The 17,478-nt window shown below is 41.1% G+C and overlaps 1 protein-coding gene across 1 annotated transcript; it reads right to left on the bottom strand.

Moving 5' to 3' along the window:
• Positions 1-15,217: 15,217 nt before the first annotated feature.
• LOC125314120 (B3 domain-containing protein At2g33720-like) lies at positions 15,218-15,802 on the bottom strand. The gene has a single exon (XM_048275596.1). It carries the CDS (start codon positions 15,800-15,802, stop codon positions 15,218-15,220), a length of 585 nt encoding a protein of 194 aa, XP_048131553.1.
• Positions 15,803-17,478: the final 1,676 nt, after the last annotated feature.

Here is a 17,478-nt window from a genome sequence, read left to right as displayed (position 1 = left end):
GGAGAGCTACTCAGAAGAGTAGAGGGAGCTCTGCAAACGAGAGAGGACTGCCCTTCCTCACACTATCAAGAAGCATTTTGAGGGCGGTCAATTGTCCCAACACATGATTGTCAATTTGACCCCACAATCAAGAAGCATTTTGAGGGCGGTCTATTGTCCCAACACAATTTTTTTTTTTTTTTGGACCCCACTAAATTCTAATTAAACCAACATTATCTAAATCTCAACTTAGAAACCAAATTGAAGCAAGATAATCTTAAACTTAGGACAAGAAAATTAAAAGAATGGCATATATAGCCACTCAAAACTGTTGAACTCTACACTATTAGTAGTCCTAACAATTTTTCGATTTCAAGAGCAAAAGGAAATATAATATAAAAAAAGAAAGCCTTGAGTTTCACTTTTTTTTTTTTAGGAAACTAATTGAATGCCTCTCTAAAAACATGGATGATAGATTGGCAACTGTCACACCCCGCACCCATCGGGCGTGACAACATCCCTTCTTGGTCATTAAGTTGTGACGTTCCAAGACACATCACCGACTCACTTAAAATTTTATCTTTTAATTAAGCGCATGCGGAACGTGTTACTTCCCCAGACACTATTAAAAGTGATAGGAACAATCAGCAGGCAACCAACATCAACAGTAGCAAAAGATAATTTTATTTATTTATTTCGTTAACCTTGGAAAATACGTATATACAAGCCCTATCTCAAGGCCACTTCCTACAACCATAAAAAAATACTAGGTTTAGGTTGGGGTTAACGCTACTCCCAGCTACTCCAAAAGAGATCCGCGTTTTTCTCAAAACCAAAATTGTTCTCCTAAGCTAAGGGCCCGAAAAATGGTTAACAACAACGGGTGCGATATAAAAATCTTAGCAAGTTAACGGCCTAAGCCTCGATTAGGAGATCAACTCAGCTCGGATGCATTTAGAACCTACAATGTAACACGATATAAATATGCAAGTATGCTACCACATGATCATAAGCAACTTTTCTTGCCTTGGCACGCGCCTTGCACGTTACATCTCATTGCAAGCAACATATTGCAATAAATAAATGCATGATCGGAACATATGTCGCTTTCTTGTGCACAATACGCTCAAGCATACTCTCATCATTACAGCCACTCATGGCATGTTCGTTCTCATACGGAAGTTTTTCGGTTCTGCCGGCATCTGTTCATTCGATCAATTACGGCCGATCGAGGACACACCCGTCTTTCTATGGGGGTCTTCCGACTCATTCGGGTATATATCCTTTCAATCAATTATGGCCGATCGAGGGCACGCCCGTCTTTCTACGGGGGTCTTCCGACTCACTCGGGAATATATCTTTTCGATCAATTACAGCCGATTGAGGGCACGCCCGTCTTTCTATGGGGGTCTTCCGACTCATTCGGGTATATATCATTTCGATCAATTACGGTCGATCGAGGGCACACCCGTCTTTCTACGGGGGTCTTTCGACTCATTCGGGTATTCTCATACTAACTCAATCCCATGTCATGTATGCAGTAAATAAATTGCATGTGACCGTATACTTAGTAAATAAATTGCGTTTGACAAAATACTTAGTAAATAAATTACACGTGATCAAATACTAGTAAATAAATTGTATGTGACCGCATACTTAGTAAATAAATTGCATGTGACTAAATACACGTAATTCAATTACCATTCTTGTATATTGCCAATCAATTTGTTAGAAATGCCAATTTATATGACTATTCCCAATATCGACATCATAGTTTAATATTGGATACTACTCAAGAGCACATTAATAAATATAACGTCCAACTACCGAAAATTAATTTACTTAATTAGAGAATAATAATTCTTAAATAATATGATAACTTATCATAAAAATATCAATAGCTTATCATAAAATAACGATAGCTTATCATAAAAATACCAATTGCTTATCGTAAAATATCGATAGCTTATCATAAAATAGGCAATATCTTATCACAAAATAGGTGATAGCTTATTAGAAAATAGGTATTAAATTATCGTAAAAAAAAAGAGGTGATAGCTTATTGCATTTTTAATAACTTATCAAGTCCACTTATCACGATAGCTTATCGACCATGGTTAATTAACCCAACTATGGTTAATAAAAGTAACTACAGTTAATTAACATACTCAAGATTAACTAACTCAACCATGGTCAACCAACCCAACTATGGTTAACTAACCCAACCATGGTTAATTAGATTAGTACTAAGCATATTTAGACTAATCTAAACACATTCTAATTAAGTTTAACATACTAATCAAGTGATTATGGCGATAACTTACCCGATTGCAAAATCGAGAACAGCGGCGCGTCGGCGACGGCGAGGGCTATATGGGACTTGGTTCGAAATCAACACAAAACCACCTAGGATAGCCGATCAGTAGCAAACAGAATCGGAGGGGGCTGTTTTTGGCTCAACGAAGCTTGATTCGGCACGGAAATGACTTAAACAAAACACGTACGATAACGGGAGCTCACAGCGGCACTTGGGGATTTTTTGGCTTGCAAAAACCTGCCAAAAGGGGCCGAGATGAGCTGGTTTTTAGGGCTGGTCGTGAACAGTAAATGGGAGAGGGGGAGAAAGAGAGAGAGAGAGAGAGAGAGAGAGAGAGAGATATATATATATATATATATATATATATATATATCTCTCACAAACCTTCTTGAACAAGCTTGATGAAGATGAGTTCCCCACATTAAGACCATGCCACAAAAGTCTTCTCTCAATTAAAGCTTCTTGTCTTTTGCTAATAACTCAAGAAGGACAATTTGGTCTTTTCACAAAGCAAGGGCAATTTAGCAATTTCACAAAGTATAGTATGAAGTACTATACGCGCATTTGAGCTAGTATTTTGTACGAACTCGTATAAATTGAAATTGGGCTTAAATGAATAAAATTTGGGCTTTAGAAAGCTTATTGGGCTTGCCTTAGGCCCAATGGTCGAACTCTAGTTGGGCTTGAGGCCCAATGTGCCCTCGTCCAACCCGCTTGCTCATAGGCTCCAAATCTCGACTCGTCGATCCCTAAATCGAGAGTCTCGATAAAACCGATAAATTGATAGTTCAACGAGGCGGCGTCCAATAATTTAGTCACGAGATCCTCGAAAATTCAATACCCATATTTGGATTCTAATCCATGGTCAAAAGTCAATTGATCGCAACTATAGTTCTTCTCGAGCTAACGGGCGGCTTCTAAGAGTTACGTGCATTCGACCCGTAGTTGATTTGACATCAATCTACGTTTAAGCTATCTCAAACCATGGATGACTTCGGTTGTCATGTAACTGCGAGGGGTCAATCACTAGTTCCAATTTACTAGATCACCAAGAATCGGTTTAAGATCGCTCACAATCCATGCAATGGTCGGGCGGAATCACCCGCGATCCGATTGTATACTATTGTCGAAACGTTCTATAGTCGTTCCTCTATCGGTTTTTAATGGCTCAAAATTATCTCTCGTCAATCCTTATGGTCGAATTATCAACCCATAGTTGAGTTCTCGGGTCGAGCGTATTAAAATCCTTAATAGCCTTTCCATTTTGGTTAGCCTCTCATGAGTGATCAATTCAAAGCGAGAATTACTAACGGTGCATCGATTAAAATCGTCACTTCATTACATCCTGAATATGATCGAATTTGAGGATGTCACAGAACGAGTAAATGCTATTGATTATTGTTCAATACAACCATAATGATTTTGCAATTCAATCACTTAATCGATCTTTTTTTCTTTTTGTCATAATCAATCTTATTAATTAACAATGGCCGAACTTGACAAATTAGTATCTAATGTTTGATTGAAAAACAACTAATGTCCCATATTTAACATCTAATCTAATTATCATCATCAAATTTAATTACTATTCCTTTTCGGCCAAATTTTTTTTTCTTTAGACTTTTGTCAAATCTTGTTTTTTAAATAAAAGATAACACCTCAAAATCTAAATTTCAAAAGCACTTGACAGTTAAATCAGTCTTATGTGCAAGAAGGTTTCAAAATGCTTTTTTAAGAATACGGTTTTTGACGATAAAGAAATTCAATTACCAGGGTACGTATGTGTCCTCGTTCTTACAACAACAGAAACACAAATAAAGAAAAATCAATAAATCTTTCCATGTTAATCCTCTATAGTTGACATCACAATTTCCTTATTAAATTTTGCCACCATATAAAATAACCACGGTTAACTTTACTTTACGGTTATTACCAAAGCAAACTTGCTTGTGCATTAATTCTCTGTACGAGCTCATCCACAAGCGGTCCTACTTAACCACACTTACTAACCGCTTCTTCTTCTTTTTCTTTTTTTCTTTTTTTAATCACAGTTATTTCCAGGACGTAAATTAATATTTTTCTTAAAAGACTAATTGTTTCTAAAAACAAGTGGACCATGGGAAATGTCACAACTTCACTGTAAGAAAATTATTTGGATCTCCTCTTTTTGGTAAATGTGTCACTCCACTTAATCATAATTACATAAGTCTTTTTACGAATTCCAAAGCATGTTATTTCCAAAAACAAGTATTTTATTTTGAATGAAATGCATTTTTAATTTTTTTTTTCTACTTGCATGCTGATTTTCAATTTCTTCCGTTGCCAAGGCGCGATATAAAGGTAATGCGTTGCATGCACAATTCATCAATTTGGTAACGTCAGTTTTTTTTTTTTTTTTTTTGTTCGGAATAGATCGGTGGCTAGGGGAGAGATTTGGAACAGAAACAAGAAGAAAAAAATCTGCTTCTTTATTCTAAAAACAGAATTAGAAAAAACCATGTATCTATAAAAGGGTTAATACCACAAAATTTTTCAAACTAGCACACCTATGATAAATTTACTCTAAATTTTTTTTTAACTATCAAAAACTCCAAATTGGTATATCTGTGATAAATTTACCCCAAACTATTTTTTTTACCACCAAAAATTCAAAACCGGTACACTTATGACAAATTTACCCCAAACTAATACGGTTGTGATAAATTTACCATCCATTAATTTTCGTTAGATTTTACCATCAAATTGTTGAGTTAGATGACACGTGGCGGTTGACAGGTGTACCCATTTGGGGTTTTTACCTTTTGTTTGTCATAGCTGTATCAATTTGGAGTTTTTCATGATATTAACTCAATTTAACGGAAACTAACGTAGAGTAAATTTATCACAAGTGTACCAGTTTGAAATAAATTTATCCCAAATGTACCAATTTAGGGTTTTCGATAGTCAAAAATATAGTTTGGGATAAATTTGTCACAAATGTACCAGTTTGAAATTTTACAAGGTCAAAAAAATAGTTTAAGGTAAATTTATCACAAGTGTACCAGTTTGAGATTTTTGGAAGTAAAAAAAAATAGTTTGGGATAAATTTATCACAAGTGTACCGATTTGGAATTTTCGTGCTATTTACCCTATATAAAAATATATATTAATATACAACGTGTCCCAATGTATTAGAATTCTCTATTTTTTTAGAATGGAGTGTCGATGTGTAGGTGTCGTGTCGTGTCGCATGTTGCGTGTCCGTATCGGTGCTACTTAACTCATACCCGACCCGTATTATTTAAATACTTATATATGTAATCGAATCATGAAATATTTATTGCCTAAAGTTAAAAATATGTAAAATGTTTTGCCCGACCACCGCCGGCCGCGGCCTGTCACCGCCCGCGGCCTGCCACTGCTAGCCTGCCGCTACGCCTCCCCCCGGGAGCATATAAGGACGACTTCCTGAAGTCGTCTTAGAAGCAATCGAGCTTGTTGCTTATGCTCTTCGACGTGCTATAACATCCGTAGAGAATGCTGGTGCTCTTAACGGCTGGGGTCATATAATAGGGTGGAATCCATCATGCTGGTATCCCTAAACTCGCCCAACCACGTGCCGTCCATCAGGTCTATCCACGCGATCGTCATCATACGAAGACATTGATCAATCTTAAGGACTCGGTACTTCTGCTCTTGGTACTCGTCCTCAAAGCACTCGACCCTGAACCCTTCAGGTCCGCAGAATTGGGTCGACTGTCTCCCCAAAAAGGATAAGTTATATTTTTTACCATTCCGCAATTGAAAAAGCGCCGGCATTCAGTAAAGTGGACATCGCCTTCTCCCTTGCATAAAAGAACTTGCGAAACGATGAGGACGGCGAGGACAAAGACGAGGACGGAGTGCGAAGCTGAGGAGAGAAAAGGAGAGCGGCTGCGTCGCCCATTTTAGCAAGTTCATGCCCTCATGGTTGGGGAATATTATGTGAAATGACGGTTTAGAGTTCATACATAGTCATTATCTGTTCTTCCACCGTGAGAAGGATTGATTGGGATTGTTTAAGCAATTCACGTGATCGTTGGCCTCTTGCGAAGGACTTTGGCAATGCATGCGATCGCCTTTGCTTTGTCCAGATGGAGGTACATCATCACTTGGGGAGCCAAAGGGAACATTAAGGGACTTGACATCTTTAGAGTACAGTAGTATTCCCAAAATGGGTTGCTCAGAAGATAAGTGTCTTGCCCAAGCAAACAACCAATTAATAACGATTCCAAGAACCCTCTATTCGACATAAGTATACTATAAGTGTCAAAACTTATGTACGGTGCTTACTTTTGTGCCAAAACTTTCAAAACGATCACTTAAGTGCCAAAATTTTTGAAAAACGATCACTTCAGTGTCAAATTTTTCAAAACGACCACTTTAGTGCCAATTTTTTTTTAAAAACACTCACTTCAGTGCCAACTCCGGCAAGCCACGTCAGCTCAAATCGAAATTGGCACTAAAGTGATCGTTTTTAAAAAAAGTTGGCATATGTCGTTAGTGTGATTCTTATTCTTGCAGCATATATTGGCAGATGGTAGCTGATCTTGTGGTGTCACCATTGAACTTGTTTTCAGCATCTCTATCAGATGCATGCTATATTGCTGTCCTTGTTTACGTCGATGTAATCTTCAAGTGTCTTTGTTGAAGACTTGCTCTTTTTCTTTCCCAGGATAAACTTGAAACCGGTTGTTGATCTATTATTTTTAATCATGGTGCATGATCAACGTTCCTTCTTAAGGTTTACATGGAATGTCCACTCTATAACTACCTTAATGTTGGGGGGAAAGGAGGGAAGTCCCCTCTATTTTGAAAAAAAGGACCATTTGACCTAGAGAACCGATTGCGTAACGGTGTTTGGGTGTTTGTTAAATTAATAGTCTGTTTTTGGGCAGGGTCCATTTCTTCAAGAATTTGTGACTCACAATATACTGTTATTCTCATAGCCACCCAAGGACTTGTTATGCTAGCAAAATCCTTTGACCTATGCCTTTGCATGAATTACTGGTTCCTCTGGCTAATTACTCGTGCTGCCCTTTTAATCTGGCCTTTTCTTTTCTCTCTGTCCATAGTTACATGGGTGTAGATTCTATACGAAGTCGAGGCATTGACCTGACTGTGTGTATGACATGACATATGCTGATGTGTTCAAATATGGTTTTATTCTGTGCATTGTTGAAAATCTATGTCCATATGGGAATCTAATGACTTTGTCCATATATGGTTTTATTCTCTGCTTTCTATTGTCTAAAATATTTTCCTAGCAAAGTGACAAAGACTGTTTTCTTGCTTGAAGGCATCATTTGAGCGAACCAAAAATTGGGTGCAAGAACTTCAAGCACAGGGTAGTGATTGGATCTTTTTGCTTAGCTTGTCTATGTTATAGTTATTTGTTTGGCTTTGCCGTTGCCATTCACGTTTATCTATGTCGGTTGGCTTTTAAGTAGCTGGACTTTATTTTCAATCTCCGATGTGCTTGTAACCTTTCTTCTCCTTTTCATGTGTTAAAGGAAACACTTTTTGTTATTAGTATGTCATTGGGGTGCCCGTTTAGATGATCATCATTTCTAATTTATTTGTCAAAGGTATCCCTGACACGGTTTTGCCTGCCCAAGCCTTCAGTTCTCTACAGAAATCATCTTGTTGGATAAAGATGCGTCAAACAGGGAATGCTAGTCAGTCTTTTGATGTTATATCCTTTTTGAGAGATTATAGCTTGGGAGATTGTTTGTGCTGCTTTTGATGCTTATTCGCGTCCTTGGGGGCATCCCTATGTGAATTCTGGACTCCTAATGAAAGGTGGAACTGGATTATGACCAACCCTTCAAGGTGGAAACTCAAAACTATTGCAAATTGCGGGCATCAAAATGACATTATTTGAGTTGGTTAGATAGAGTGAACATGCGAACCGAGAGCGAAGAACGAGGGTCTCCATTGGTTTTTGTAAGATCTGAGTTGATTACTTGTTGAGCCTACTATCAACAGGCAAGGCATGAGAAGGAAGTTGATTGATTATGCTATGGCACTGTTGACAATGAGCTTATGACTGAAGTTTATGATAACTATAAAGGTTTCAATTAATCATCTTATTAAACGTAATCAGTCAAAGGAGGAAGTTAATCTGAAACGAACTGTATGTTTTGGTCCAGATTGTTGGATAAGGACTGGAGCTCAATCAAAATGATGCACGCCATTGCATCGACTGGTTTCCATTCACTTGTACTTGCCTTTGCCATGGAATTTCGATATTGCTTGTAGTTTGTCACTGCTCTCGCCATGTATAATATTATCTATGATGAGCTGTTCCCGCCAATTTTTCGGGTGCAAATTTTCTTATATGGTCGGTGCCGCATATTTTATTACCGTTACGTGTTTTTTGGATGCAGCTAAGAGACTACCCAGAGTTTCAGCCAGCACTGAACCCGTCGAAATGATTGTCATGGACAGTGTTGTAATATAACGTGCGGAAACTAACCCAGATCTTGCAATTAAATCAATGCGAAAAGCCCAGAAAAATTAATAAGGAACGATAAAGGACACCAGAGATTACGTGGTTCGGTCCGAATATCGGTACCTACATCCACGGGAGAGCCAGCAATAACAATACACTATAATCGGAGAATTGGAATTACAATCGCTCAATACGCTCGTGTTTCCCGTACCTAGATTATATCCAAACCCAAAGTGTTCACAAATAAACAACTTAATTGGATATATTAAAACTCACGAAGCACAAATTTTCTCTCTTCAGACTTCTTCGCGCGATCGGAAGAGCGTCTCCTTCTGCTCGTCCTTGTCACGAAGGTATCTCTGCGCGGCTTCGTCACTATTTTTTTTCGTGCGGCTCGTCTCTTCAAAAAGACTCCTTTTCTTTTTGTACGGATATAGCAAGCATCAGAAAACCAAGGAAGCAAACCCTTGCTTTTTTACTTTCCTCTAATTAGTGCTGGGACCCACAAGCTTTCTTTGTACGACCACAAAAAGAAGAGACACACTTCTTCTCAAAGTTTGACCATGTATTTTTAAATATAATAAAATAAGTGAAACCCCTTTTGTCTTGTAGTGGCTAGCATTCTTTTTTTCTTGTGTAGTCGCTCAAGATGCCCATCTGCAGTAGAACTTATCCAGTGCACGAGGTGATTCTTCTTCTAACAGAAACAAATCTCCGCACATATAAAATCTAATCCCAATTCAAATTCTCAGATTTATTTCTTAACGGATTCGAAGCGGTTCTATAAACGGTTTAAAATTCGAGACATATTTAACAATTCTCCACCTTGACTTGATGTTTGAAACCAAAGTCATAGTGCTCATCATCCATGCTGCTCTCCATCGCCTCCAATGGGCGGTCACTCTCCTGAGACGCCAATAGTGCTCAAGCAAAGTTTGAGCTTCGCCAAAGGAACAGGCTTAGTCATCATGTCCGCGGGGTTCTTTGCTGTAGCAATCTTTTTCACAATAATTTTACCCTTTGCTAAGACATCTCGGATGAAGTGGTACACGATACTGATATGCTTTGTCCGCTCGTGATAATTTGGATTATACGCCGGATAAATCGCACTTTGGTTGTCACAGTGTATATCAACACTTTTCTATTCTAACCCAAAGTCCAAGAGCAAACCTTGTAACCATATCGCATCTTTCGCTACAAAGGTTAGTGCTATGTATTCCGCCTCGCTTGACGATAAGGCCACGTGGTCTTGTAAGGACGCTTTCCAACTAATCGCACCACCTGCAAGCATAAATACGTACCTGGCTAAAGACCCGCACTTATCCAAGTCACCCGCATGATCAGAATCCACAAAACCAATGGTCTCACTGCCATTCTTGTCCCTCCGATATACTATACCAACGTCTGCTGTCCCTTTCAAATATCTGAGGATCCATTTCACAACTTCCCAATGAGTTTTACCCGGACGTTTCATAAAACGACTAACTACACTGACAGCTTGTGAAATATCGGGCCTAGTACATACTATAGCATACATAATACTACCCACGGCACTAGAATAGGGAACACGAGACATATGTTCCTCCTTCTCGTCGGTCTGCGGCGATAACTTAACCGAAAGTTTAAAGTGCTTCGCTAATGGTGTACTCACGGACTTCGCCGACTGCATATTAAAACGTGCTACAATCTTCTCAATATATTTCTTTTGAGACAGACGTAATAATCCTGCAATCCTGTCACGCAAAATCTCCATACCCAATATTTTCTTCGCAGCACCTAAATCTTTCATCTCAAACTCAGCACTTAACTGCCTCTTCAGCACATCAATATCGGACATATTTTTCGTTGCTATCAGCATATCATCAACGTATAACAGCAAATATATCAAAGACTCGTCCTCCAATCTCCTAAAATAAACACAGCTATCCATCCGACTCTTCGAATAGTCCCGACTAGCCATGAAAGCGTCAAACCGCTTGTACCACTGTCTAGGAGATTGTTTCAGCCCATATAATGATTTCTTTAACAAGCAAACATGATCTTCCTTACCCAGAATAGCAAATCCCTCCGGCTGCCTCATGTAAATTTGCTCCTCCAACTCACCGTGAAGAAACGCTGTTTTTACATCAAGCCGCTCCAACTCGAGATCCTGTGCAGCAACTAAAGCAAGTAAAACACGAATAGAAGTATGCCTTACCACAGGAGAAGACACCTCATTGTAGTCAATGCCCTCCCGCTGGGTATACCCCTTCGCAACAAGCCTCGCCTTGTACCTTCTCGCCTCGACACCGGGAATGCCCTCTTTCCTTTTTATAGACCCATTTACTTCCGACAATCTTCTTGGGTACTTTAACTAACTCCCATGTCTGATTTCGATGGAGTGATTCCATCTCTTCACTCATAGCCCCTAGCCACTGCGACGACTCAGAACTAGCCATCGCCTCAGAGTAAGACGAAGGTTCATCTGTCTCCACCTCGTTACCTACGGTCAAATCATAAGCAAAATCTGTATAAGCATAACGTACCGGTGGTTTAATTTGTCTTCTCCGTCTGTCTGAGGCTATACTATGCTGCGGCTGTACCGGTTGTTCATTATCACCGACTTCGAGAACTGCGGCCTCATCTGCAGTCTCAATATCTGTTACCTCCGAGGTCTCCGGAGACTCCACCCGAAGCTCCACCTCACTACTAACACCATGATCTGTCTGCTCTGCTGGTTGTGTCTCAGAACTCCTCTGTCGAAGCATTGCGGTCTCGTCGAAGATCACATCTCTGCTTATTAGAAAACCGGGTGATCCGGGATCGGTGCACCACAGCCGGTAGCCTTTCACCCCATGTGCATAACCTAGAAATATGCACTTCTTCGACCTCGGCTCAAGCTTACCATCACTCGCATAAGCATATACGGGACATCCGAATTTTCGTAATCCGGAGTAATCAATAGGTTTCCCCGACCATACTTCCTCCGGAGTCTTCCACTCGATAGCGGATGATGGAGATCTATTAATCGGGTAACAGGCCACGTTTACTGCTTCGGCCTAAAATTCCTTGCCTATCCCAGCATGCGAAAGCATGCTCCGAGCCCGCTCAAGTAAAGTTCTGTTCTTTCGTTCTACCACGCCATTCTCCTGTGGTGTCCCAGTGCTTGTGCGGTGTCTTACAATCCCTTCTCTCTCGCAGAACTCGGTAAAATATTTACCACGTAACTCCATGCCGTTATCGGTTCTCGGGCACTTGATCCGTTTATCCGATCGTTTCTCAATCAATGCCTTAAATTTCTTGAACCGATCAAACACATCAGATTTGTGCTTTAGAAAATATACCCATACCTTCCTGGAATAGTCGTCGATAAATGTCAGCATATAACGAACACCTCCTTTCGAAGGAACCGGAGACGGGCCCCAGACGTCCGAATGAATATATTCTACCGGTTGCTTGGTCGAATGAATACCCGTAGCAAACTTAATCATGCGCTGCTTTCCAAAGATGCAGTGCTCACATAAGTCTAACTTACTTCTCTTTTGACCGTTTAACAACCATCTATCACTCAGCATCGTCATACCTGCCTCACTCATGTGCCCTAGACGCATATGCCATAAACGAGTTAGATCGAAATCTGACTCACTCGATGAAACCGCAGAAGCTCCTGTCACGGTCTCTCCCAGTAGATGATAGAGAGAACTCACTTTCTTCCCTTTCATCACCGTCATGGCACCTCGAGAGATCTTCAGCACTCCACCTTCAGCGGTGTACTTACACCCGATATTATCGAGTGTCCCCAGAGAAATAAGGTTTTTCTTGAGCTCCGGTACATGCCTCACATCTGTCAATGTGCGCACCACGCCATCGTGCATCCGAATCCGAACTGTCCCTATCCTCACAACCTTGCAGGCTGCGTTATTCCCCAACGAAACTCTACCACCATTTGCGATCCGGTAAGTAGTAAACCGGTTCCTATGAGGCGTCATATGATAAGAACACCCCGAATCTAGCACCCATTCGTCTCCCGACGAACCCGCGATCGCACACAAAATAGCCTCTGCATCACTAGTGCTCTCTTCAAGAACGTTCGCCACACTGGTTGTGGCTTTCTACTTATCACCTCTGTTTCTCAACTTGGGACAATCTCTTCTGATGTGCCCCTCCTCGTGACACTCAAAGCACTTCACGCATCCCTTAGACTTCCTATGGCGTGACTTAGATCTGCTTTTACCTCTGCTGCTACTAGTCCCTTGCTGTTGCTCTCTACCCCGAATCACTAGTCCTCGCGCTACATCCTGCGCTAGACCGTTATCTCGCAACTTTCTCTGCCACTCTTTAGAAAATAAGACGGACTTTACCTCTTCCGAGGTAATCGTAGTACGCCCGTGCAAAAGTGAATCAGAAAAGTGCTCCCATGACTCTGGTAGGGAAGCTAACAACATCATGCTCTGCTCTTCATCATCAAGTGTCTTACCGACGTTCTTCAAATCCATCATGAGTTTATTAAATTCATCTAGATGGGTTCTGATAGACGTACCTTCGGTATATCCGAATTGGAACATCCTCTTCAACATATATAAGCGATTGTTCAAACCCTTCGTTACATAGAGTGCCCGAAGTTTTGCCCACAATGCTGCGGTATCCTTCTCCTTACCAACCTCTATTAACACTTCATCCGATAAATTCAACAGGATTAAACTTCTAGCTTTTCTCATTACCACATCTTTTTCAGCATCTGTCATCGTTTCGGGCAACTCAGCCTTGCCCTCCAATGCTTTTGCTACACCTTGAGTTGTCAATAACACCTCCATCTTAAGGCTCCATAACCCAAAGTTGTTCCTCCCGTTAAACTTCTCAATTTCAGCTTTCACTCCGGACATAATTGCAATCACGGAATATCCAGATAATAATCATATAAGCAAAAGCCCCAAATCACAATATAGAATATCCGAACCTTGCTCTGATATCAATTGTTGTAATATAATGTGCGGAAACTAACCCAGATCTTGCAATTAAATCAATGCGAAAAGCCCAGGAAAATTAACGAGGAACGATAAAGGACACCGGAGATTACGTGGTTCGGTCCGAATATCGGTACCTACATCCACGGGAGAGCCAGCAATAACAATACACTATAATCGGAGAATTGAAATTACAATCGCTCAATACGCTCGTGTTTTCCGCACCTAGATTATATCCAAATCCAAAGTGTTCACAAATAAACAACTTAATTGGATATATTAAAACTCACGAAGCACAAATCTTCTCTCTTCAGACTTCTTCGCGCGATCGGAAGAGCGTCTCCTTCTGCTCGTCCTGGTCACGAAGGTATCTCTGCGCGGCTTCGTCACTATATTTTTTCGTGTGGCTCGTCTCTTCAAAAAGACTCCTTTTCTTTTTGTACGGATATAGCAAGCATCAGAAAACCAAGGAAGCAAACCCTTGCTTTTTCACTTTCCTCTAATTAGTGCTGGGACCCACAAGCTTTCTTTGTACGACCACAAGAAGAAGAGTCACACTTCTTCTCAAAGTCTGACCATGTATTTTTAAATATAATAAAATAAGTGAAACCCCTTTTGTCTTGTAGTGGCTAGCATTCTTTTTTTCTTGTGTAGTCGCTCAAGATGCCCATCTGCAGTAGAACTTATCCAGTGCACGAGGTGATTCTTCTTCTAACAGAAACAAATCTCCGCACATATAAAATCTAATCCCAATTCAAATTCTCGGATTTATTTCTTAACGGATTCGAAGCGGTTCTATAAACGGTTTAAAATTTGAGACATATTTAACAGACAGACCCGCCGAAAGGATGGGCGGATGCATCGTGTTGTTCCTATAGTAGTCCTCGCCTGTGCTTTTGTAAAAGCCGAGTTTGTCTTCTAACAAAATGCATGATGAATTCAGTTCACTCCGAAGTTACTATCTGGCAAAACAAAATTGTACATGCGGTGACCGTTTAGGTCCCTCTTTTTCATATATGGATGACTCCTGCATCAGTCCTCGAATCAGTTTCGATGTTATTGATGACGTACTGTACAGAAAACACACTCGAGCTCACACAGTAATAATACTGCGATATTTGTAACTTCATATTCCATTGGGATGTCAATTTGTAAGGCAGAATTATAGTCCACACGAAATGGTACGACAGATCAATCTTCCATAGTCAACTTTTTGCCTATCTAAAGTATACCTTCATATGTATATAGATATCTAAGAATGGAACATAAAATTTCGTATATCACTATATTAGAAAAGAAACGCCTCGAGAAAACATTCACTAATAATTGAGATTCCGAGAGAAAGTAGAGATAGCCTAATTCCATATAACAGCAAAATCCCATCACTAGTAATACTTCTCTAAATATAAAAAAAAAAGTCTCCGCCGGTAAGAAATATTAATACAAGATTAAGTATGATTAAATGATTCGGTCACTCGGTTGATGGCTAGTCAGCTTCACGAAACGCTAATTCGCCTTGCAGAGAAGACCGAAAACGAAACTGCTTGCAATAGGATCCCAGTATATCCCGATCTCATCGCCGTCCGCCAACCCCTTCCGCTCCACGAACTCCTTCTTCCAACCCCCCTTCAGCACATACGATTTCGACGATTTCCAGTAAATAAACACCAGTCGATGCTCGGAGCGCGTGTCCGGGTCCCACACGACGACTTTGTCACCCTTCTCGCTCTTGACTCGCTCCACTCTCTCTTTGCTCATCGACGGGAGCACGTGCCTCAAAACGCCCGGCCGCGGTATCAACAGCCTCGACAGGTGGCCGAGATCGCCCTTCGCAAGCTTTTTCTTTATCTTATAAGGGTCGTAGAGCAGCGTCAACTCTGTGGAAACGCCACTGCATCTCTCTTCCTCTTCTTCACCTTCCGAGGCCTCTTTCTTCAGTACCTTCGCGTCCGAGAAACCCTTGGGATCAGGCGTGAGGGGGAAAAAGTTGCGAGCCACCACCTCTACTGCAGATGAAACATCATCTCTGGCCCCTTCGTCGCGGTTCTTCTCCTGATCGTGCAGATGAGAAACGCATGCCGAATAGTCCATCGACGGCGGCGAGTGGACCGCTCCTCTCAGGACGCCGCCTAGAATGACGTCCACTACAACGGTTTTATAAGCAATTCCCTAGGAGATCTTCGGCTCCTTCACCAAACAAAAACCAGCATTTTGCACACCAGAAGTTAAAAAAAAAAGGGTCAATGGTCAACCATTAACAACTAAATGGAATCCGGAAGAAGAAACCAACCGGTCGACGAACTTCTGTAGTGACTTGCGGAGGCGGGAAACGTGTGTTTGGATCAGATTTGGACAGTTTCCTGGAAAGTTTCCGGTGATCCAACAACGTGGGAAACTAGAAGCCTTTTGTAGTTCAGCCTTCCGTACTTGCAAGAGGATTCGTGCAATTTGGGTCTGTCCTCTCGAGGGGGGATTCCAGATTGGAACTCATGGGGAATAGTCAAACCCATTGAGAACTCCACCCTTGGCCTCCGTTTATTTCGCGGAGAATAAATTGTGCGGGAGATATCTTTTTGAACACGATCGATCGCTTGGTTCGCTTGAAATAACCAGTCAAAATAAAATGTCCCGATTATTGACAATAATTCATATCTAAACATTTTCGTGGATGATGAAATTCATTTTCGTTCATTCATTTCAGTAATCAATACAAGCAATCACTTTTAAGAAAATATTTTCTAAACTTATTCATTTTTCGTGGAACGGGCGAAGACTGAAGTCTCCCAAGCAGCATGTCGCTACTTGTATGACCGCACGGTTCGTAAGACCGACCAGGTATCCCAAAAGCCTTAGGCCGCAGGCCTTTGCGCCCCACATTGAAATATATAAAACAACAAAACTCCCTGACCCAAAGATTAATCACCGTCAACGTGTCGTGACATGGCTGGCGACACGTGTCACCGACTGCCCAGATACAATACTAAGCTTTTAGCGTTAAACGTGTCCAAACAAGCGAGGTGATTAATCACTGTCCACTGCCCCCTTTTAGCTCTAAAGCTTAGTATTGAAAGACTTGCCACACGGCCAAATCGCTCATGTTCACGACAAGTTGCTCCCTTTTGCTCAAGTAAAGCAAAAGCTCAAAATCTCTCCCTTCTCGCGTTCACACCCGAAAGTACTCTTTAACCTAACCCTGGCGCTCGACGTACCTTTCACGGGATCGCGAGATCAAATCATGTCGGGGAACGAGCCGAGCTCTTTGATAATAACAAGTTGCTCCCTTTTTTTTTGTCCTTTTTCTCTTCTTGGGCTAGAGTGTTGCGGGCCGAGCTTCTTGCATGTCCCGGCCACAGAAGTTCAGGCAATGAGGACCGAACGATCCTGTTGATAGTGCCATAGCATAATCAAGCAACTTGTCGTGACATGGCTGGCGACACGTGTCACCAACTTGTTATTATCGAAGAGCTCGGTTCGTTCTCCGACATGATTCGACCTCACGATCCCGTGAAAGGTATGTCGAGCGCCAGGGTTAGGTTAAAGAGTACTTTCGGATGTGAACGCGAGAAGGGAGAGATTTTGAGCTTTTGCTTTACTTGAGCAAAAGGGAGCAACTTGTCGTGAACATGAGCGATTCGGCCGTGTGGCAAGTCTTTCAATACTAAGCTTTAGAGCTAAAAGGGGGCAGTGGACGGTGATTAATCACCTCGCTCGTTTGGACACGTTTAACGCTAAAAGCCTCGTTAGGAACAAAACACCCCCCGCCCCCC

Source organism: Rhodamnia argentea, chromosome 3 (assembly GCF_020921035.1).
Source record: "Rhodamnia argentea isolate NSW1041297 chromosome 3, ASM2092103v1, whole genome shotgun sequence".
NCBI lineage: Eukaryota > Viridiplantae > Streptophyta > Magnoliopsida > Myrtales > Myrtaceae > Rhodamnia > Rhodamnia argentea.
Note: the sequence above shows the minus strand (reverse complement) of the source record. Positions and strands in the feature narration are given on the sequence as shown.